The following is a 23305-nucleotide window of genomic DNA, read 5'->3' as shown; positions in this document are numbered from 1 at the left end:
ATTTGAAGTACTTATAGCAGGGGTGAAGACCAGCTGTTCATTAGACACTGGCTCAGAAGTCACCGCCAATGAATGAGTCACATTTTTGAAAATATTTGAAGGATAAGGAGCCAATTATACACAACACATATGTCTAATGTCAGCTAATGGACTGGCAATCCCAGTGCTGGTACGCCTCAAAGCAGACATAGAGTACATGGGTGAGACACCGCAAAAAAATGCATCTTCATCCTGAAAGCCACAGTCTCTGGAGGAAGTCCCAGAGATGGAGTCCCAGAGATTCTAGTGATGAACATCATTATTGAAGAGAGAGAACCAGGGGGGATGAACTGTCATGAGCACTCTAAGAAAAATGCTGCACTGAATAGAGTACTGGCTTGAGTGGAGAGAGAGTGTGATTCTCTGGATCCTGCTGGGCAGATCTGATATTTTAAAGTGGCCGGAAGACAGAAGTGGTCATTCCTCCCTAGAATGAGAAGATCATTGATGGACACTGCTGGGTATCAGGAAATATCAATGGATATCAAGTGCTTGTAGATCCTATGTCTGGGGCAAGCCTACCTATTGGATAGCCAATGTACTGGCTAATGCCATCAAAGGAAGAATACCAGTGAGACTTCTAAACTCAAATGTATAGGCTGTGGAGTTGTATCTTCAAACCAGAGTTGCAGGGGTACGTCAGTCTGAGGAAGTGATCTCTTAGGTGGAGGTGATCTTTGCAGAGAATTGAGATAAGCTGCTGGTGACAAGAAAGGAGAACAAGTTGCCTCTGCTAGAGAAGGACGTGGTAGGAAACTGCCCGTTCCAATTTAGGAGCTCCAAGGGCTGACTCCAGCACAGATGAGTGAATTAAGGGTGTCAGTAGAGAAGCAATAGAAGTCTTTTCTAAGGATGATCAAGACTTTGGTTATACCACCCTGGTTATGGGTTGTATACACACGGTGGTCACTAACCCAATACAGCAGAAACCTGAGAGAATTTTTCCACAAGTGTTTCAAGAGGTTAAAAAGCATGTCCCCAATCTGGTATTCCAAGGTGTTCTTAAGGAAAGCCACAGTCCCTGGGCATTGCCTGCAGTAATCATGATCAAAAAGGATGGCAGAGTGGTTTGGTTGTGATTTCAAGAAACTGAATGAAATCACATGTTAGGACATCTGCCCACTGCTCCGTGCGGAGAAATCATTAGATGTATTGGAAAATGCAAGAGTATTCTTAACCCTTGCTCTGACTTCGGGCTATTTCCAAGTAGCAGTGGAAGCACAAGATAGGGAAAAGACTGCAGTACCGACTCCTTTCAGGCTGTTTGAATGGACATGATTACCATTTGGCTTGTGCACTGTGCCTACTACATTCCAGAGGCTAACAGAGGGAGTGTTGGCAGACTACATTCTGGACACCTTGTTGATATATCTAGATGATATTACTGTGTTCTCCAGAGGCTTCAAAAGTCATATACAGAAGCTGGATTTGATCTTCACATGTTTGAAGGAGCATGACTTGAAACTGAAACCTAGCAAGTGTTGCCTCTTACAAGTGGAAGTCAAATTCTTGGGCCATATGATGTTGACAGATGGCATCCAGGTAGACAAAGAGAAGACCAATACATTGAAAAACTGGCCTGTCTCTACTACAGATGGTTCATCCCCAGATTTCCACACATTGCTGCACCTTTACATCAGCTAGTCTGCCAAATGGGCTGAAAGAAGGGGAATGACCATGCACTACACTTTGTGTGGGATGTTGCCTTGTCAAGAAGCCTTCAATGAGCTAAGACTACAGTTAATGACACCAGCTGTACTCTCATATCCTGACTTCAGTCTGCCTTTCATAGTGACCAGAGATAAGAGCCTCCATGGCCTAGATGCGATACTGAGTCAAAAACAAAGGGGGAGGTGGGGCTGAACATGTGGTTGTGTATTCAAGCTGTAGGTTAAGGCATTCAGAGAAAAATGACAAGAACTACAGTGCCTTTAAGCTGGAGTTTCTTGCTGTTAAATGGGCTGTCACAGAAAAGTTTGATATACTCAATGTTCACGTTGGTTTCAGATCACAATCCTTTCCAATACCTGCCAACCACCAACCTGGATGATGTTGAGCATTTTTGAAGTGCATTACAAGCTGGGAAGACAAAACACCCATTCTGACTCATTGTATTGACTGTCCCTAATGGAAGACCCAGAGGTGAGTGAGGACTTAGAAAAGGATTTCCTAGTAATCCCTGAAGATGTCGTGCAGGTATGCCTGTGGCTGGAGGAGCCAGAACCTGAGGGTTATTAATGTGTGAGGAAAACTTCCCAGAATGCATCGGGGAGAAATCCTTTGTCTTTCAGGAATGACCTAATGATTTCAGTGTACTCCTGGGAAGAAATTCAGGTTCTGCAGCAGCAGGGTAACATCAGATTAGTCCTAGCAGAAGTTAGAACTAGATGTAACTGGACATTTGGAATCAAGGACCCACAATCCAGGAAATTAAGTCAGCCATGGGAACAGCTTAAATTTCACCGTGGAGTGTTGTCCTGGGTTTTATATGACCCAAGAGAAGGAGAAGTGAGGCAACTGGTAGTGCTGGTATCATTATGCAAGCAAGTTGATGAGGCTAACCATGACCACGGAAGGCATTTCAGAGATAGGGTACCCCGGAGATAAGTCATTACTGGCCCACAATGGTTAGTGATGTGCGATCCTGGGTTAAGCAAGCAATATGCCCTAGCCAATGACATATTTCTTCGTACCAGCGCTCCTTTAATTTGCATCAATGTTACAGCCCCAATGGTAGTCTTAGCAATGTACTACACCCTGCAAGAGAAGAATGAAAATGTGTTAGTCCTCATTGACATGCATACCTAGCAACACATCCAAGTCCAGGAAGAAGATACTGGACTTGTACATTTGTTGTAACTGTGAAATTTACTGCACTTCAGAGACTACTGCATTGAACCTTACCAAAGCCAGTTTCTCACAATGTTTATGCTGTGCAGTGCTGTTTAATCCCCAAGAAATGGTTTTGGTGTAAATGGATTTTGTGTGTGTTTAAGTGAATTGCAGTGATTAAAGGGTTACCAGTGAGTTAGGAGTATCCTAGAATAGGGGCACCCTCATCCCATCCCAGAGGTGCCCATTGAGTACTGAGATAAATATCCAGGAACCCCTGAGCTCAGTCCTTCCTGTGTGATGTGAGTCCTATTCACTTGGCACCACGAGGGAAAGTAAAGATGGGCAGGCGCCAGGGAGAATAGGAATGGAAAGAACTTGCAGCCAGAGGGAACAGTGGATAGACCGGAGAATTGCACCGTCACCAGGAAAAGGCTGGTCTACGTGATCGGGGACTCTTACTGAGGAGAATGGACAGGCCTGTAACCAGAGCTGATCCAGAGAATAGAAGGGTGTGCTGTCTTCCAGGTGCTAAGGTACGGGATGTGGAACTAAGGTTGAAGAGGATCCTAAAGGGAGCGGGAAAGAATCCACTGATCATCCTTCATGTGGGAACAAATGATACCGGTAGATTCTCGCTGGAACGTATCAAGGGAGACGATGCCAGGCTGGGGAAGACGCTTAAGGAAATGGAGGCTCAGGTGATCTTCAGTGGGATTCTGCCTGTTCCTAGAGAAGGGCAACAAAGATGTGACAAGATTATAACTATCAACAGATGGCTCAGGCAGTGGTGCTATAAGGAGGGCTTTGGGATGTATGGCCACTTGGAGGCATTCATGGACAGAGGACAGTTCTCTTGGGATCTGAGTAGGGAAGGAAATAAACTTCTAGGATGGAGGCTGGCACAACTGATAAAGAGAGCTTTATGCTAGGAATTTGGGGGAGCTGTCCAGGTAATCTCCACGCCAGATTTTAGCATTGAGAGGGAAGAAAACTAAGTAAGAAAGGATACAGCCATGCTTAGGAGAATGGACATAAGGAGGAAGGGCAGTGTGGATACCAGTCTAATAGGTCATACTGGCTGTAGAATGTCCATGCCTAATCGGGTGAAGAATGTGAGCGAGGCCAAACAACAAAAATTAAGATGTTTGTACACCAATGCGAGGAGCCTCGGTAACAAAATGGAGGAACTAGAGCTATTGGTGCAGGAAGTGAAACCAGATATTATAGGGATAACAGAAACATGGTGGAATAGTTGTCATGACTGGACTACAGGTATTGAAGGGTATGTGCTGTTTAGGAAAGACAGAAATAAAGGCAAAGGTGGTGGAGTAGCCTTGTATATCAGTGATGAGGTAGACTGTAAAGAAATAAGAAGCGATGGAATGGATAAGACAGAGTCCGTCTGGGCAAAAATCACATTGGGGAAGAAAACTACTTGAGCCTCCCCTGTAATAGTGCTTGGGGTGTGCTACAGACTTCCAGGATCTAATATGGATATGGATAGAGCCCTCTTTAATGTTTTTAATGAAGTAAATACTAATGGAAACTGCGTGATCATGGGAGATTTTAACTTCCCAGGTATAGACTGGAGGACAAGTCCTAGTAATAATAATAATAGGGCTCAGATTTTCCTAGATACGATAGCTGATGGATTCCTTCATCAAACAGTTGCTGAACCGACAAGAGGGGATGCCATTTTAGATTTGGTTTTGGTGAGTAGTGAGGACCTCATAGAAGAAATGGTTGTAGGGGACAACCTTGGTTCAAGTAATCATGAGCTAATTCAGTTCAAACTGAACGGAAGGATAAACAAAAATAAATCTGCGACTGGGGTTTTTGATTTCAAAAGGGCTGACTTTCAAAAATTAAGCAAATTAGTTAGGGGAGTGGATTGGACTGAAGAACTTATGGATCTAAAGGCAGAGGAGGCCTGGGATTACTTCAAGTCAAAGCTGCAGAAGCTGTCGGAAGCCTTCATCCCAAGAAAAGGGAAAAAATTCATAGGCAGGAGTTGTAGACCAAGCTGAATGAGCAAGCATCTCAGAGAGATGATTAAGAAAAAGCAGAAAGCATACAGGGAATGGAAGATGGGACGGATCAACAAGGAAAGCTACCTTATTGAGGTCAGAACATGTAGGGATAAAGTGAGAAAGGCTAAAAGTCAAGTAGAGTTGGACCTTGCAAAGGGAATTAAAACCAATAGTAAAAGGTTCTATAGCCATATAAATAGGAAGAAAACAAATAAAGAAGAAGTGGACTGCTAAACAATGAGGATGGAGTGGAGGTTAAGGATAATCTAGGCATAGCCCAATATCTAAACAAATACTTTGCCTCAGTCTCTAATGAGACAAATGAGGATCTTAGGGATAATGGTAGCATGACAAATGGGAATGAGGATATGGAGGTAAATATTACCATATCTTAGGTAGAAGCGAAACTCGAACAGCTTAATGGAACTAAATCGGGGGGCCCAGATAATTTTCATCCAATAATATTAAAGCAATTGGCACATGAAATTGCAAGCCCATTAGCAAGAATTTTTAATGAATCTGTAAACTCAGGGGTTGTACCGTATGACTGGAGAATTGCTAACATAGTTCCTATTTTTAAGAAAGGTAAAAAAAGTGATCCGGGTAATACAGGCCTGTTAGTTTGACATCTGTAGTATGCAAGGTCTTGGAAAAAATTTTGAAGGAGAAAGTAGTTAAGGACATTGAGGTCAATGGTAAATGGGACAAAATACAACATGGTTTTACAAAAGGTAAATTGAGCCAAACCAACCCGATCTCCTTCTTTGAGAAAGTAACAGATGTTTTAGACAAAAGAAATGCAGTGGATCTAATTTACCTAGATTTCAGTAAGGCGTTTGATATGGTGTCACATGGGGAATTATTGGTTAAATTGGAAAAGATGGGGATCAGTATGAAAATTGAAAGGTGGATAAGGAATTGGTTAAAAGGGAGACTATAGCGGGTCATACTGAAAGATGAACTGTCAGACTGGAGGGAGGTTACCAGTAGAGTTCCTCAGGGATCGGTTTTGGGACCAATCTTATTTAATCTTTTTATTACTGACCTCGGCACAAAAAGTGGGTGTGTGCTAATAAAGATTGCGGATGATACAAAGCTGAGACGTATTGCCAATTTAGACAAGGACCGGGATATCATACAGGAGGATCTAGATGACCTTGTAAACTGGAGTAATAGTAATAGGATGAAATTTAATAGTGAGAAGTGTAAGGTTATGCATTTAGGGATTAATTACAAGAATTCTAATTCTAAGCTGGGGACACATCAATTAGAAGTAACTGAGGAGGAGAAGGACCTTGGAGTATTGGTTGACCACAGGATGACTATGAGCCGCCAATGTGATATGGCCATGAAAAAAGCTAATGCGGTCTTGGGATGCATCAGGCGAGGTATTTCCAGTAGAGATAAGGAGGTGTTAGTACCGTTATATAAAGCACTGGTGAGACCTCACCTGGAATACTGTATGCAGTTCTGGTCTCCCATGTTTAAGAAGGATGAATTGAAACTGGAACAGGTTATAGAGAAGGGCTACTAGGATGATCTGAGGAATGGAAAACCTGTCTTATGAAAGGAGACTCAAGGACCTTGGCTTGTTTAGCCTAACTAAAAGAAGGTTGAGGGGAGATATGATTGCTCTCTATAAATTTATCAGAGGGATAAATACCGGAGAGGGAGAGGAATTATTTAAGCTCAGTACCAATGTGGACACAAGAACAAATGGATATAAAGTGGTCATTGGGAAGTTTAGACTTGAAATTAGATGAAGGTTTCTAACCATCAGAGGAGTGAAGTTTTGGAATAGCCTTCCAAGGGAAGCAGTGGGGGCAAAAGACCCATCTGGCTTTAAGGTTAGACTCGATAAGTTTATGGAGGAGATGGTATGATGGGATAACATGATTTTGGCAATTAATTGATCTGTAACTGTTCATGGTAAATAGGCCCAATGGCCTGTGATGGGATGTTAGATGGGGTGGGATCAGAGTTACTAGAGAGAATTCTTTCCTGGGTATCTGGCTGGTGAATCTTGCCCACATGCTCAGGGTTCAGCTGATCGCCATTTTTGGGGTCGGGAAGGAATTTTCCTCCAGGACAGATTGGCAGAGGCCCTGGGGGTTTTTCACCTTCCTCTGCAGCATGGGGCATGGATTGCTTGCTGGAGGACTCTCTGCACCTTGAAGTCTTTAAACCATGATTTGAGGACTTCAGTAGCTCAGACGTAGGTGAGAGGTTTATTGCAGGAGTGGGTGGGTGAGATTCGGTGGCCTGCATTATGCAGGAGGTCAGGTTAGATCATAATGGTCCCTTCTGACCTTAATATCTATGACTCTATGAAAGTGCTTTCAGGTGGGGACTTGGATCCTTTCGTCACTTGGTTCAGCCAGGATACTGCGTACATAGAGAAATTTCCCTACTATGGCGGGACAAATCCCCCGCTTACACACAGACTGAGTTGGAGGCTGCGGAAGAGTGGCCTGGACCCAGATTATGCCAGTCTATGCCTGGTGGAGATTCCCCCTCCCTGGGTATACCCAACAAGGAGCCAATTTCCACTCCCTTGCACTGCCTGAACGCCACAAAGGGAGCAGATCAGAGCTGGGAATCTTCTGTCAAATTTCTATTTTATTGCGCACAGCCCAAATGTACCTTTAACAGAAAACTCTACTGACATGGGGTTTATAAAGTGGCTATGTCACAAGAGAGTAAAAATTGCATAGACTTATTAATTTGCATGATGCGTCACTGATTATGGTACACAGGGGAAGCTATAATTTGCATAGATGTTTGGGTCATCCCTGTTCAGAAAGAATCTACATCTTGATAACCCTAGCAGATATAATTAGGGATATAAAATTAAGGGTACATAAGCATGAGGACAAATATTTTTGGGCAATGCTGATTTTGTCAGCAAGTGCTTTATTGTTTCACTTGTCTTGGTTTTATGTGTTTCAACTATGTGAGCTTTTAGACAGCCCTCTGTATTTTCATGCATCTTCCATTGCTATCTGTATTCCCCTTGAGGGAGAGTAATTGAACAGACAGAGTGTCAGGAGTGACTCATTTAATCCAGTCAGGTGGTGATTAGGCTTTCAGAGCATTTGCATCACAGCAAGATGCTTGTGTCAGATTGTACATCTGAATATTACACTCAGCATTGAAGATTTAAAATGAAAAATGGACCAAGCGTGGAACAGTAGCTGAAGGTACTGGTATAGATAAGCAGCCTTGTCCTCATTGAGTTGTCTGCAGTGAGCGACAAAGATCTGTTAATTTTGCCTTTGCAGCTGATGGAAAATGATATGATAGCCCGATAGAACCAGCGACAACCTCCATACAAAAAATGTCTGTACAAGAACAAATAAAATGCAACCTCTTCCAAGAACCCTGAGGAAGACTGTGTAGCTGTCTGTAACTCTTTGTTCACTGCGGGATGCTTCACAATATGCTGTAGAGAGGTTTTGTTTTTAGGGTTTTTTTTATGAATGGTAAACTGGGAGGGGCATAATGTCATCAGATCCTGATGTCAGCACAATGAATGAAATGCTTGCATAGCAGCATATTGCTCCAAGACCAAGAAAACAGACACCGTCTCAGATTGGCTTCCTAGAACAAATTGTCTTTTGCTGACGAAATCACCATTCCCCCCACGTGTGTTAAATTATCCATATAAGTTAGGATTTAGATAAGCAGAGGACATGAAGATACACATCGAATAATGCAAATTTGATCTCTTACACATCCCTTTAAGAGCTGTTAGTGGATCGCCCTTTCTGCAGATACTGCTAATGGACTCAGTGAACTGAAGACCTGTCGCTGTATTTCTGTTGTTTTCTATCTAGCCCAATGTTCTGCTTTTGTCTGCAGAATTCTGTGTTAAAGCTACAAGCCCTTGAAACTGACTTGTGCTCTGCCTTTTTGCCAACCCAGGAAGAAACTCCTCAGCTGCAGGCTTTCAGGGATCCTCCAGCCCCTTCTTCAATTCAATCCGGTGTGCAAGCTGATGGGGCCAGTTGTGGAGGTAAGCTGCTGTGTCATGATGTGTCCTCATTTGCAATTATAAGATAGTCTTATGTTCCAGTATAATCTAATATTTGCAGCCCCATGGAACACAGCACAGATTAAGTGTGAATGCTGAAGCACAATGAGCTGCTGCAAATGCTAAAAAATGTAAACAAAGGGATAAGATGTGTTAGTAAGGGTAGAAATAAATTGCAACAATCTTTTACTTTACTTAGGTACAGCATTTTGCTTTAGAGGCAATTTTAAGAGTCCAAATTCCTTCTTTTTCAGTTTGAGCTGCTTGTTTCTTTCAAGAGAGTACGTTCTTTATTTCTTTACTGTGTTACACTGCATTGTGATATTCTGCCGTTTCATGTAATTCTGTTTTGCAGTTTTTTTTGTCAGAGCAATGTCACTTCATTTCTCCTATTTATTGATTTTAATTTAATGCATCAGCAGAGAGATAGTGAAGGTGAGTTTTACAGCACATTGATTTTAATCATTCATGAATCTGCCTTGTCCATCTTGCATATTATGATGTGTTCCTTTTTCTTTTCTTAGCCCTACACATGGAAACGAATTCCTCCAAATAAATGGCCCTAACACTCGGCATCATTTTCTGTCTGTTCATAGCTTATAATCACAGAGATGGCAGAATCATGATTTTAGGCAGAAGGAGAATCATTGGCTCTGAAAAATAGGTCATAGTTAATGAGACTAACATACCCACATACTGGAATGATATGTAATCTTAAATTGTGTATGGTCCACATTAAGGCAAAATAGGTCAGTAATACAAGGTCTAAACCTAATTCTACAAGGTAATTTTATGGATAAAAGAAAGGTGAGTTCAGAAAAGCTTATGTCAGAAGCTGTTGTTTGTTTGGATTTTCTGTAAAATGCGATTATTTTATATTATTTTTATTACTTACGCTATTCCACTTTAGACATTCTCAAATGATGTCTATGTACTGCAGAAAATAAGGAATTACATGTACATGTAACCCTAATCATTGAAAATCTAAGCAATGCAAAGGATGATGCATACTGTAGCCAAAAAGAGTGTGTAATGTTTTGGCTTCTGAGTTGATTAGGAATAGGTTGTTTGGTTTTGTGGGTGTTTTTTCTGGCTGCTGCAACATAGGTGGAAAAACACTTAACAGGTTTCAAATACAGCTGTAGGAATTCCTAACAAGCCTAGTTTCTCACCAGTATATTTGAGTCAAGAATGGAGACCATGCAAATGCTACACAGGCCAAAGGGGTTTTGTAGTTTGCACTAAAACTGCATTGGCTTTTCCATTCATTGGCAAAGTCAATTTTTTGTCCTTTTCCAATTTAACATAAATATTTTGCTTCTGCAGTTTCATAATTCATAATCAGAGAACACTTGATATTAAATGGAAAACTCTGCAATCTTTACCTTTGATTTGATTCTGACTGCATTTAAACTTAAAAATCTCCCACTTCAAATAACACTTACAGCATTAATCTGTTAATTTACATTTACACAGCAGGATACTAGAAGATGTAGCATTTCTCTCACACAGTCCAAATAGAGCATGATCTGCTATTCAGTTGTTTCCAACTTGTGCTTTAGGGGAAGCTTGGCTATGCATTGATATGCATTTGATATACATTGTTTTGCGGTAGCACCTGCTTCTTGCTGTTTTTGTTTACTGGCTTCTTATTTTAACATAAACAACACTGGTCCTTTTTCTCTCTCTTAAACTACTGGTGGAATTTATCAGTTCAATCAGTTGAAATACAGTAGTCGCAAAGGTCTAGATTCTGCTATCAGTTATATCAATGTAAATCTGGATGAAGTCAGTGGATTTATACCAGGATAACTGATAGCAGAATCTGGCCTTTAGGGTATATTTAGTGCTGGGCAAATAATGGATATTTCAGTTCATTGGAAATTTTGAAATACTGGAAAAAAATATGTTTTGGGTCAAACCAAAAATGTGTTTTGTTTTTTTTTAATTTTCACTGAATCAAAAAGTTGAAAAAATGTAGAGTTGTGTTGAAATGTTTCAATTTGGGGGCATTTTGCCAGAATTTTACCAAGGAGGACTAGATTGCCAAAACACATGGGCTAGGGAGATGGTGAAGGAGAGGAGAGAAGGACCTGCAGTCCCTTCTAATCTTTAGTAAAGTGGTGAAGGTACTCTCCAGGGATGTGGAAGACCTGGGTTCAGTTTCTCCTTCCGCCTTATGTGGAGACGGAGAGTGAAGTTAGGTCTCCCGGATTGTAAGAGAATGCCATAGAAATTCAGAAACTGTTCCAAGTCGACCAAATCTGCGTTTTTTTCCGTGAATAAATAGCAATATTTAAAATTTAAAATGCATATTTTTTTAATTTAAACATGATTACGTAATAAATTTCACTTCTCATTTCACATTCCAATTAATAAAAGTAAAGGGAATACCATTTTTATGAACCAAGGCTAACTAGAACATACTGGCAAAACAATGGAGTGCTTAGGACAGCATTTTTTTCCTAGGGATCCCAAAATGTTTAGTGATTCTCATTATATAAGTCCCTGAAGACTGTGTGGGACAAGCATGTTCAAATTTACTTACAAACCCGTAACTCCTTGAACCAGTGTTTGTATAAGGAAGCTATGATGAATTTCAATGATCGTGTATTCAAACATATTAAAATAGGAGGAAATAAAATTAATAAATGTAAATTATTACTTAGCATAACTTTGGGGTATGTGGCTACACAGCTAACACAGAGTATGTATCTAACTGTGAGTGGTTGAACTATAAGAAGTTTTACACATCTTTTATGAAAAATGCTAATTCTCACAGTCACTGACACAGTATATATTTTAATGCATATGTATATTATATTTATATATGTGGTTTTTCACACGTAACAGATGTGGATAATTTTTATTTTATTTAACTGTTTAAGAACATCATGTGAGAACACAGACTTGAAATTGTTTCTATGGTAGTTTTGGTGTCCCTATTGATCAGGCATATTGCATGTTTTGCATGAGTTACTAGCCCTTAGCTTAATGTCAGATTATGAGCTCTGGTTTAGTGCTAACTTGTCGGATTAGGATAGATCTAGGATTGGAGCCAGTTTGCTGGTTTGGGTTAAGGATGGTTTTAGCTTTTGATTTTTCACTAAGGTTAGGTCCAACTTGTGAGGGCAGGCATAGGCACAGGCTAGAGTAAATGTTGGGCCCATTCATTGGTCTAGGCTAAAGCCTGGGATCCTTTTCAGGGCCCAGGCTGGAGTATAGAGTTGATGCGAGGATTTTGGCCTGAAACTGTTAAGATTGGGGCCATCTTGTGAACTTGGGCTAGTGCTAGGATGCCATGAGTTTAGGACTGTGGCTATGGTTGACTTGGGGCTGTTTTATGGGCCCTATTTAGAATTGTGCTTGGGTCCTGTGACAGGGGACACACTCACCTCTTGTAAGCACCTCTTGCCGGGTGGGTTTGAACCTGCACTCACTCTCTCTCTTCACGGTGCTCTCTAACTGCTGTTGCCCTTGTCAGGCGGGTCTTCAGTGGCTCAGCCCTCCAGCCAAGTCACACACAATCAATATGCATGAATGCACAAACCCCTTCCAGGGTAAGAGGTCCAACCGGTCTTGTCCCTGTGCCATTGGTAATGTCTTTAGCCATTCCTCTGGGCTCAGTTCTCAGCCCCTTCTGGGCTAGCTTTAAGTCTCTGTCTGCCTTGGTATAGAGCAGTGTCCTAAGGGCTTTCTCCCTGGAGACTTTTTAAGTCCTGCCGTTCACTTGGGCCTCTAAACAAGCCTTATCCCCTTCTTGGGGCTTAGGACACCCTGCCAATGGCCGGTAGGGGGACCTGTACCTGCCAAGTACTCCAGGTCCTGACCCAGAAACCCTATAAATATCAGCCACATGCTGCTTCCTGCAATAGTTGCTGCTGCTATTCTCTGGGCTACTTCCCACATACCCCCTTTCTTTTCACCTTTACCTCATGGCTGAAGTTCTTCGTCGCAGAATGCCAGTGTCAGCAGAACTCATCTTCTGGTTCTCCCTGGAGTTCCAGTAAGAAGCATCTTTCTTGCTCCTCTGGTCCCTGCCAGGAACTGACTAGCTCAGCCCCTGTAACTCCTTTTATTTGAGCCTGCTGAGCTTTGATAGGATGCTTCCCAGGCCAAGAGGACCCACCTTTACTGCTCCTTTTCTGGGGTGGGTTGTGGTAGGACCGCAACGCCTCTAGCAGGGCACCTCGAAGGGCCTGGTACATCCCATCATAGGTCCAGTTTAGGAGCCCAGGTTACTTTTAGGGCCAGTTTGTGTGTTTAATCTAGGCTTAGGGATACGAGTAGTGCTGTGGTTGCCTTATGCCCAGCCAAGCTGTAATGAACCCCATTGTTCAAACTTTGTCTATCTCTGTCTGACCTCATAGTGCTGTGCACACTTCCACTTATGCCGTTGAAACTTATGTCACTCAGAGTTGTGTTATTTCACACCCCTGAGCAACATAAATTTTGCCGTCATAAGTGAAAGTAAAGGAGTACTTGTGGCACCTTAGAGACTAACCAATTTATTAGAGCATAAGCTTTCGTGAGCTACAGCAAAGTGTAGACATGGCCTTAGCCTGCCCTGAGAACAGTCAGTCTTCTTCCCCCCCGCCCCCGCCTCCCTGCCCCTCCACTGGGCAACAATGCAACATATAGGGAAAACTAAGACCCGCTCGGGACTCATAAAATATTACAAAAAATTCCCACTTCATCACACCTTGTATTTGGCAGAAGTACAGATTTGTGAACAGCCTCCACCAAGAGCCCCAAAATCAGAGTGCAAAATATGGAAATCTTTCTGCTGCCCTTGTGGTATTCACGGACCTGCCAAAATGTTAACACTGCCATTTTTGTTTGACAGTGCAAAACCCGGTACTTAATATGGTTTCAGAATAAGATGTGTCATAAAAATAAAGGGAAGAGTAACCACCTTTCTGTATACAGTGCTATAAAATCCCTCCTGGCCAGAGTCAGAACGCTTTCACCTGTAAAGGGTTAAGAAGCTAAGATAACCTCACTGGCACCTGACCAAAATGACCAATGAGGAGACAAGATACTTTCAAAGCTGGAGAGGGGAGGGGAAACAAAGGGTCTGTCTGTCTGTGTGATGCTTTTGCCAGGAACAGATCAGGAATGCAGCCTTACAACTGTTAGTTAGTAAGTAATCTAGCTAGAAATGCGTTTAGATTTCCTTTTGTTTTAATGGCTGGTAAAATAGCTGTGCTGGATGGAATGTATATTCCTGGTTTTGTGTCTTTTTGTAACTTAAGGTTTTGCCTAGAGGAATCTCTGTGTTTTGAATCTGATTACCCTGTAAGGTATTTACCATCCTGATTTTACAGAGCTGATTCTTTTACCTTTTCTTTAATTAAAATTCTTCTTTTAAGAACCTGATTGATTTTTCATTGTTCTTAAGATCCAAGGGTTTGGGTCTGTGTTCACCTGAACAAATTGGTGAGGATTTTTATCAAGCCTTCCCCAGGAAAGGGGGTGTAGGGCTTGGGGGGATATTTTGGGGGAAGACGTCTCCAAGTGGGCTCTTTCCCTGTTCTTTGTTTAACATGCTTGGTGGTGGCAGCATAGGGTTCGAGGACAAGGCAAAGTTTGTACCTTGGGGAAGTTTTCAGCCTAAGCTGGTAAGAATAAGCTTAGGGGGGTCTTTCATGCAGGTCTCCACATCTGTACCCTAGAGTTCAGAGTGAGGAAGGAACCTTGACAAGAGTACTTCCTTTTAATTATGCTAATAGATGGTCAGTAGCAGAAGCTATTTCCACCCCTCCCCACAATGATTCCTTATGTTTCTCAAAGCTGGAAAATTATGTGAAATTTGAAAGAAGTTAATACAGTTCAATCCAGAGGACAGCACAGTATTGTTTTTGAGAAAAAAAATGTAGGTTAGATTCATGTACTGTAACTGTATTATGTCTTCTAAACCAATGAAAGAATTCACTGCCAGAAGATAATGTTGTTTACCTTTGCTATGTAGCATTCATTAATCTCTGTTTATTTCACATGTGAATTGTTTGTGCAAGTCACCAACTTAGGCAGGGACAATGGCCTACATTTCTTCAAAATTCCTTTCTGCATATTTCACTGAAGGAAGGATTTGGATACTTGATAAATTCTGCAAAATATATGTCTTATAATCTGTTTTTTGTCAGTTGATAACCATGAAAGTTATAGAAGAAAGTGTAAACTTTTAATTTCATTTACATTTACATTTCATTATAAATCACCAACTTACACTATATTTGATGGGTTCACAAAATGTAAAATGGTCATTTATATTGAGCTACTTTAAAAGGATTCTATAGTGCTTACACTGTTAGCTAACAAGTGATGTTTTGTAACTCTGGAATAGAGTATTTTGTCATTTTTAACATAATGAAATGCATTTGTAATATTTTATTTTGCATTTTTATTTTACTTGTTTTCATTTTTAGGAGCAATATAAATAGTTCTGTTTGGAATATTAATCGATACAGTGAATAGAGTATCTGTTTACAGTTTACCACATTACTTATTCAGACACTATATGACATTAAAAGCATGGTAGAAGCATGTTATAATGGTTGCAAAGTGTTGTGCTAAATAATTAGAATTACGGTTGCCCGTTCAGCCAGGAATGCTGGAACAATTTTTGTAGTGGGGGTGCTGAGAGCCATTGAACCAAACTGTAAACCCTGTATATAATGAAACCACTTTAAGTCAGGGGGGGCTGCAACACCCACGGCACCCCTAGTTCCAGCACCTGTGTGTGCAGCTATCTGGCCAGGCCAACAATAAGCAGCAACATCTTCCCTGTGAAGACAAATTAAACAATATAGCCAGTTCTCCCACTCCACTGAGCCTGAGGAGCTACTAGTGTGCTGGAGAGGAGAATTTGACCAATGAAGTAGAAATTATTAAGCCAAAAGTTATTGGATAGAATTGCAAACAAGATACATTGGCCTTATTTGTCACAACTAGTGCTGGTCAGGAAATTTTTCAGTGAAATAGATTGTCATCAGAAAGTGCCAATTAGTCGAAACTGAAACTTTTCGCAGAAATATCTTGGCTTTGATAAGTTTCCTTGGGAAGGTTTCTCTGTCCAGGATGGAATTTCTGGTCAAACAAAAGAGAGAGAGAGAGAGAGAGAGACCGACCCCAGAATAGGCAATTGTATAAGTAGGAGCATTGCCAGCAGATCGAGGGACGTGATCCTTTCCCTCTATTCGGCATTGGTGAGGCCTCATCTGGAGTACTGTGTCCAGTTTTGGGCCCCACATTACAAGAAGGTTGTGGAAAAATTGGAAAGAGTCCAGCGGAGGGCAACAAAAATGATTAGGAGACTGGAACACATGAATTATGAGGAGAGGCTGAGGGAACTGGGATTGTTTAGTCTGTGGAAAAGAAGAATGAGGGGGGATTTGATAGTTGCTTTCAACTACCTGAAAGGGGGTTCCAAAGAGGATGGATCTAGACTGTTCACAGCGGTAGCAGATGATAGAACAAGGAGTAATGGTCTCAAATTGCAGTGGGGTAGGTTTAGGTTGGATATTAGGAAAAACTTTTTTACTAGGAGGGTGGTGAAGCACTGGAATGGGTTACCGAGGGAGGTGGTGGAATCTCCTTCCTTAGAGGTTTTTAAGGTTAGGCTTGACAAAACCGTGGCTGGGATGAGTTAGTTGGGGATTAGGTCCTGCTTTGAGCAGGGGTTGGACTAGATGACCTCCTGAGGTCCCTTCCAACCCTGATATTCTAATAGCCCAGTGGCTATGGCACTCCCACATCCCAGGAGAATGCCCCAACAGCTCCAAGAGGAAAGACGGAGAGAGACCCACCCCAGCACAGCCAATAAGCCTGGTGGTTAGGGCAAACACCTGAGATGAGGGAGTGCCCTAGTCACTTCGCTATTGGCTATTCTGAGGTGGGGCTTGGTCTCTCTCTCATGCTCTCATTTGACCAGAAATTCCATCCTGGGCCATGAATCAGGTAGAGCAGGGACTTGAACCCGGGTCTTCTGTCTTCCACATCCCAGAAGGGTGCCATAAGCACTGGGGTATTGGCTATTTCCTTTCTCTCTGTGCAGCAGTTTTTTTGCAAGGTCTCAGTTTCATCCCAGTATGGACTGAGAACAATTTTGAAATCTTGAAATATTTTGCAGGACAGAAAAAACATTTTCTCCCCATTTGTACTCTCATCCCCTTAAATAATTCCCATGGAAAGAGGAACCAGTATGAACAAATTTATCAAAAGATATAAAAGCCATGCAGAGACTGTGCATGACCTGTGCTGACCCATAATTACACAATTTAGGAACATTTGGTATTGTGTTGCCTGTAACATAGAAACAATTGGACTATGTCTGATAAAATAATATTTATTTTGAAGGTGCCCAATTTTCTGCTTTCAAGGAGGGAGGCTGCTTGGAGCCACTATTTTCCCACTGCTAAACAAGCTCAGAGAGCTTCATTATCTATTGTGCAGATATTAATTAAAATACAGTATAACAGTTCCATCAAAATCTTAAGGGAAATGGCCTTTTTATCTCTGCAAGTCCTACCCTCCACCACGGGGAAATCCACAACGTAGTGCTCTAAATTAATAGGAGGTAGAGGTATGTCTTCTGAATTTTTGTAACATCATTGATTAAAATTTCATTTTTAATTAAAAGCAAAGGTGAAGGAACATTTTCAGATCTGCTGCTTAACTGGCATCTCCTTGCAGATCTGGGAGCAAATTAATGTTCAATTTCTCCTGCTGAAATATCCGAGAAATATATGCTATAAGGAATCCCTTGTAATGTATGTATGATACACAACTAATTCATGGTATGAACCTACATTAAATATAAAAATAATTGCAGACTCCATTTTTACATATAGATACAATTTTAGAGGGAAAATAATAAAATCAACTTTGCCTAGTTACACTATAATACATTAACTGTTAATATAGATGAAAATCTCTACCCATGTAGCTGAGAGAAAACTCTCTTTTGGCATTGAGAATTCTATTCTGGCTTTTGTAACTTGTTTGTACATATATTTTCAACAGGGCTTTGTAGATTGGTACAGGATTTCTCCATCATGAAGCAGAATCCTCATAAAAGCACTCCCCACAGGAAAAAAAAAGACCTACTTAAGGATGAAATTCTGGCCTATTTTGTGTAAGGTTGAGGAAGAGGGAACCGGGATTCTCACCCTTTCAATGGAGAGTCAGGGCAGGATATGGATAGTACAGTACCATGCAAGTCTTGTTGCCAATGAGCAAAAGGAGGGAGGTGAGGTTCATAGACAGATAGATTTAAGACCAGAAGGGACCATTATGATCATCTAGTCTGACCTCCTGCTTAACAGAGGCTGCAGAATTTCACCTAGTGTTCCCTACATCAAGCTGGATCTTGTGTTTGAGCTACAGAATATCTTTTAGAAACACATCCAGTCTTGATTTAAAGACTTCAAGTGATGGAGGATCCACCACGTCCTTGGTGCAAGTTGTTCCAATGGTTAATTAAGCTCACTGTTGAAAATGCTCCTTTTGCATTCCCTCTCTTATACACTAGGCACAATCCGCTCCTTAGGAGCCTATGCGCCCATTAATGCCTGGGGACATTGCTAGCATAATGTCATATACCTAACACCCCAAGGCAACAGACAGAGTGCAGCACTTACATTTTACTGTTTACCCAATCAGTTTCAACCTTCTGTTCATATGCATTGATCTGAATGGGTTAGTAATATATGATGGGTTAGTAATTTTCTGCTGAGTGGCATTTTACCCTGAGAATTAAGAGCAGAATTCTACAGGATATGGGTCACCAGGCTAGTAGCACTCAATATGCTGCATGATAGGGTCCTAAAATGTGTTACTTCTACAGATGTGTCCTATTCTCCTCCTGAGCAAAGGACTGAGCCCTAAATTAGGGAATGAGTCTTGTTTTACATCTATCTTCATATTCTTTTGCAAAGAGTGCATTTCAGCGAAAACTGATCTATAAAAACAGAGACAATGCTTTTATTCTGAGAAATTTACTATCTTTCTTTTAACAAAACCTTATGGTTTATTTTTACACACACAGACACCTATCTATATTCCACTGTGGACCTCAGAGTACGGTGTTACACCAGTCGTTGTAACCTATGTATCCTTTGTTATGCTCTGATTTGGTACCATGTTCTACCAGTATATGCTGCATTGCTATACCATATATTATTCATTGTATCAACTGAAAAGTTTTCAAGCAGCACACTTTGCTTCTATGAACACATTTGTTCACATAGATTCTTATTTACCTCTATAGCTAACGAATTAGGGTGTTTTGTGAGAGACCTTCAGTCCCATATTGATTTGATCTTGTCGTTATAGAGCCTGTACCAGCCCATAGAGACTGGCAGAGTGATGCAGACAACGGCCCAGAAGATCATCGCTCCTTAGGGACCAGTAGACTACTATATCATATTACTGATGGAGATAATCCCCTTCTGTCACCACGCTGCTCAATCTTTAGTCAAAGCCAGAGATTTAATTTAGACACAGAATCGGCCCCTTCCCCACCAAGTGCTCAGCCTTTCATGATGTAAGAAAATACATTTTTAACTTTATTTTTTATTATGTTTGTACAGTCTAGAACATTTGACTCTTCATATTTCTCATATATGGTCATGTCATTTGCTCTAAACAGGGATGTTTCATAATATAATATAATTTGGCATGATTAATTTGAAATACCATAAATATGACCTAACATTTTCCAATATGAACGAAGTACAACATTAGCTGCAATCTCAGTTAATTATAGTTTAGTAATGACATTTTTAAAGGTTAGTTCATAATCAGTCTGAAAAGTGAATACAGGGTAAAAAAGGTTATTAAAGGTCTAATTTAGAAAAGTTCAACTGCAATGGAATTACTGCATGAGTCATTCATTGGAAATGGAAGGCAATGTCACAAAACATCTGAATAGTCCTTGTAAGTCCTTTTCGGAAATTCTTAGAATTAATTTCATTCTGGAACTCTGTTTTCTTTAAATCTTAAAAATAAAGTTTAGGCAAATAGAAATAATCAAGCCTATTTATTCACAAATCTAAAACGTCTCACATGAAATATCCTACAAAATGTTTAAGCCTATTGCCAGTAAGGATAAACTCTCCATTGCAATGCTAAATTCCTGTAGAATAGAAGGCACTATAATAATGAAATAGTTAGTGCTTTTTCCAAGTTCTTGGCAACTTATGGTGACTAACTCTTAAATGAACACGTCTATGTTTTAAAGTCCAAAATTAAAATGTACAAATATTTTAACTTGAAATAAAACAAACTTTAAAAAAATAACATTTTTGTTCATCAAACCCATTTTTTTGGTGCATGGAAATTAGTCTGAATCATTTTCAGTGGAGCTGATTGAAAACTTTCTGACACAATATTTTCCTGCCAGAAAATGCCATTTTCCCAAAATCTAAACATTTTGTGAGAACATGTTGATTTTGACAAAATTCTGTTTAAAATTTAAAAGAATAATTATAAGGATTTTTGTATTTTGAAAATTAATTTTGTTTTGAATTTCTTTCATTATATTATAAATTATAATGCAATATAAAATAAGAAAAAAGTCAAAATTGGAATGTAACATTTTAATTTTATTGAAATGAAATATTTCAATTTACTCAACTTTTTTTCTGAATTTTTGTTCTATGGGAAATTTTTTAAAAAAATGTTTGTTCTGATTTGGAACAAAAATAAATTTTGAAATATTAATATTTCCTGTGGATTGGAGTTGTGACAAGCTTTGATTTTCAGTACTACATTTTCACCAGTTGGTGCCAGTAATTAATTCTAATCTACAGAAATCATGATAGGCTGCCCTAGGGTCTGATTCGGGAATTAGTATCTTCCTGAAATTGGCCCTAAATGCACTTCATATAAAAGAAGTGCCATTTTCTGTTCCCCTTATTCACATCGCATCACACCTTACTCCACAAAGAATTTAATTGAAGTCAGTGGGACTACTCATGGAGTAGGTGCTATTATTAAGTGTGAACAAAGGTATCAAAATCTGGCCTGTTAGGGTGGGATTTTCAAAACGATTTTCAGAAGTTAGGCCAATGCTGAGACCTTTTCAGAATCCCACACTTAATGATCAAAGTAAGGTAGGAAAGGTGGGTGCTGCCCACGAAACACTATGCCACCTTCAAAGAAAAACAGATATTTCATATATTTACTTCATAAAGCCTAACCATTTCTCCTTGTGCCTACCTATAGGAGAAACATCTGGAGTTCTAACACAATTTACATGTGATTTAGACTAGAGATGGTTCTGTGTGACTATAGTTCTGATTTCATGGGAGGAGTTCAGAAGTGTTGTTTGCATTAACAGAGACTTTATTACTTCTACTTTTGCAGGCCAAGAAGTTCTTCCAGGTGTAACTGTGAGGACTGCAAAGAACCGCAGACAGTAATGCAACTTACCAAACATCTTCAAAGTCTGAAGAGAAAAATCAGGAAGTTTGAAGAAAAGTTTGAAGAAGAAAAAAAATATCGGGTAAGAAAATAATTGGAGAAAATAAGATGGGGTGAATGCTCCATGTATTACGGATATCGTCCTTAAAGGTGTAGGAAGAATTGCTTCTTGCAAAATAATAGGGGAAAAAACGATATCTGAGTGATTACAGGCTAAAATTGTGAAGCTCTGTTTTGAGTTACTTTCATTGGGGAGTATCCATCAATCAGGATGGGTGATGGTAACATTTAACTACTTTAAAATATCCTGAAAATCTGTAAGACAAAGGAAAGTTCTGATACTTATAAATAGCTTCTTACTTGCATTGTAGATAAAATTATTTGCTTGGCAACTGTGTTCTGCTATGTAGATTTTCTCATTCATGCAGACTGAGTTATCTTTTGAAAAAATCAACAAAACAATAACATTCTTTAGAAGTCATTTGTCAAATAAAAAATGAAGGCTCTGGTGTGTGGCTAAGTGGTATCCCTGTCCTGAGATGTACAATATATGGTAGAGAGAGCCCCAAGTATTGACTCTGGCTAAAGCAAAAGCTAAGGAGTCATTCATCTCTAGGGTATAGGATATTGTGTGGTGTGAGTGGAGGTCTGTGAGGTTTCATCCTCTTGTGCAGTTTCCCCATACACAAGTTGTGGCATTGGTAGTATCCCATCATCTGTCAGAGAATTCCGCTGGTGTCTGAAAGGGAAAACAGTTTCCTTGGAGGCCATGGTGCTCCTTTGCTACTATGGTATATTACAGCTACTGCTATAGTGTGTAAAAATAATAAGCACCTTCCAACCTTACTTTGTTGGAATCAGACCTCCTTCTCTGTTTGACATTATATTGCTCTCTAATGATTGGTCAGTAAAGAGAATATAAGCCCTAATATTACTGACATCTTCTAGAGATTCTCCTTCAGCTCAAATGGTGGAAGATAGCACTCTTTAAAGCAGAAGAACTTTGCTGCATCTATGAGATTTTGGTGGCAGCCATGGAACATAAAAAACAGACATATTTATCCCTTTCCATATTGAGCTTCTTATAGCTAGGTAGAGATAGATGTTGTAAAATAAATTTAAATAATCAGAATATTATGCCACAGCCTTGACCCCACGTCCGGACCTTGGGATTCATCATCTTCATCACTGGTCATTATTCAGCAACCTTTTTCAGGGCTACACCTCTGTGTAGTTTACAGAGAGAGGCACAGGATCAACAGACTCCACTCCCTCAAACTGGAGATTTCCCTGGAATTTTGTCTAAAAAGGGGAAGTCAGGGAGCTGAGTGGGGTTTACTTCCCCATTTTGTATGTCATGGGGCTGGTATAAGTGATAGTCAATGAAAGGTAGTGGGCATGAACAACTTTCATTGTGGTCTATATCTATTCAGAGAATTATGATTTTTTAGGCCCTGTATTGCTGCAGTCATTTTAAAAGGTATTTGAAGATCCTTCTGCCAAGTGTGTGTGTATAGCTAGATGGCCAACATTGGGATTTGAATAACACTTGTACTTACTAGTTGGTAAACCCAAATAAACACCGGGGCAACCCTGAAGTAATAAAAATGAAAAGATTTTCATCCATCCCTTTTTGTATAGATACTTGAATAGGGTTGGGGGAAACCATTGATCTGGGAAGCAGAAGCGAGTGTCAAGTGTAGTACTCTTAATATTACCACAGCTAAATTAATAATCCTCTTCTGACCTTCAGGAGAGTTGATGAAGAAAGCACAGGGCAATCACATAGATAATATTTCTGTCATATAAATCATCAGGATCAATCCTGAAGGGTATGGTGGTGATCACATCACTGACCTCATAGAGGCTTGAGTAAGTAAGCAGTCCTTCAGGATACAGAGGGGTGTCCATCTAGTGACCTCACAAAGACCTGGGATATGTA

The 23305-nt window shown here is 40.2% G+C and overlaps 1 protein-coding gene across 1 annotated transcript in view; it reads left to right on the top strand.

Moving 5' to 3' along the window:
- Positions 1-23305, top strand: part of FAM13C (family with sequence similarity 13 member C) — a 205485-nt gene that overhangs the window by 153233 nt on the left and 28947 nt on the right. Inside the window, exons 12-14 of the mRNA XM_084633927.1 lie at positions 8829-8919; positions 19273-19483; positions 21307-21445. Coding sequence (XP_084490053.1) covers positions 8829-8919; positions 19273-19483; positions 21307-21445 — 441 coding nt within the window. The remainder of the gene's footprint in view (positions 1-8828; positions 8920-19272; positions 19484-21306; positions 21446-23305) is intronic.

The sequence above is a fragment of the Lepidochelys olivacea genome, assembly GCF_965140295.1.
Source record: "Lepidochelys olivacea isolate rLepOli2 genome assembly, chromosome: 7".
In the NCBI taxonomy this organism is placed as follows: domain Eukaryota; kingdom Metazoa; phylum Chordata; order Testudines; family Cheloniidae; genus Lepidochelys; species Lepidochelys olivacea.
This window is presented reverse-complemented; position numbering and strand designations above follow the sequence as displayed.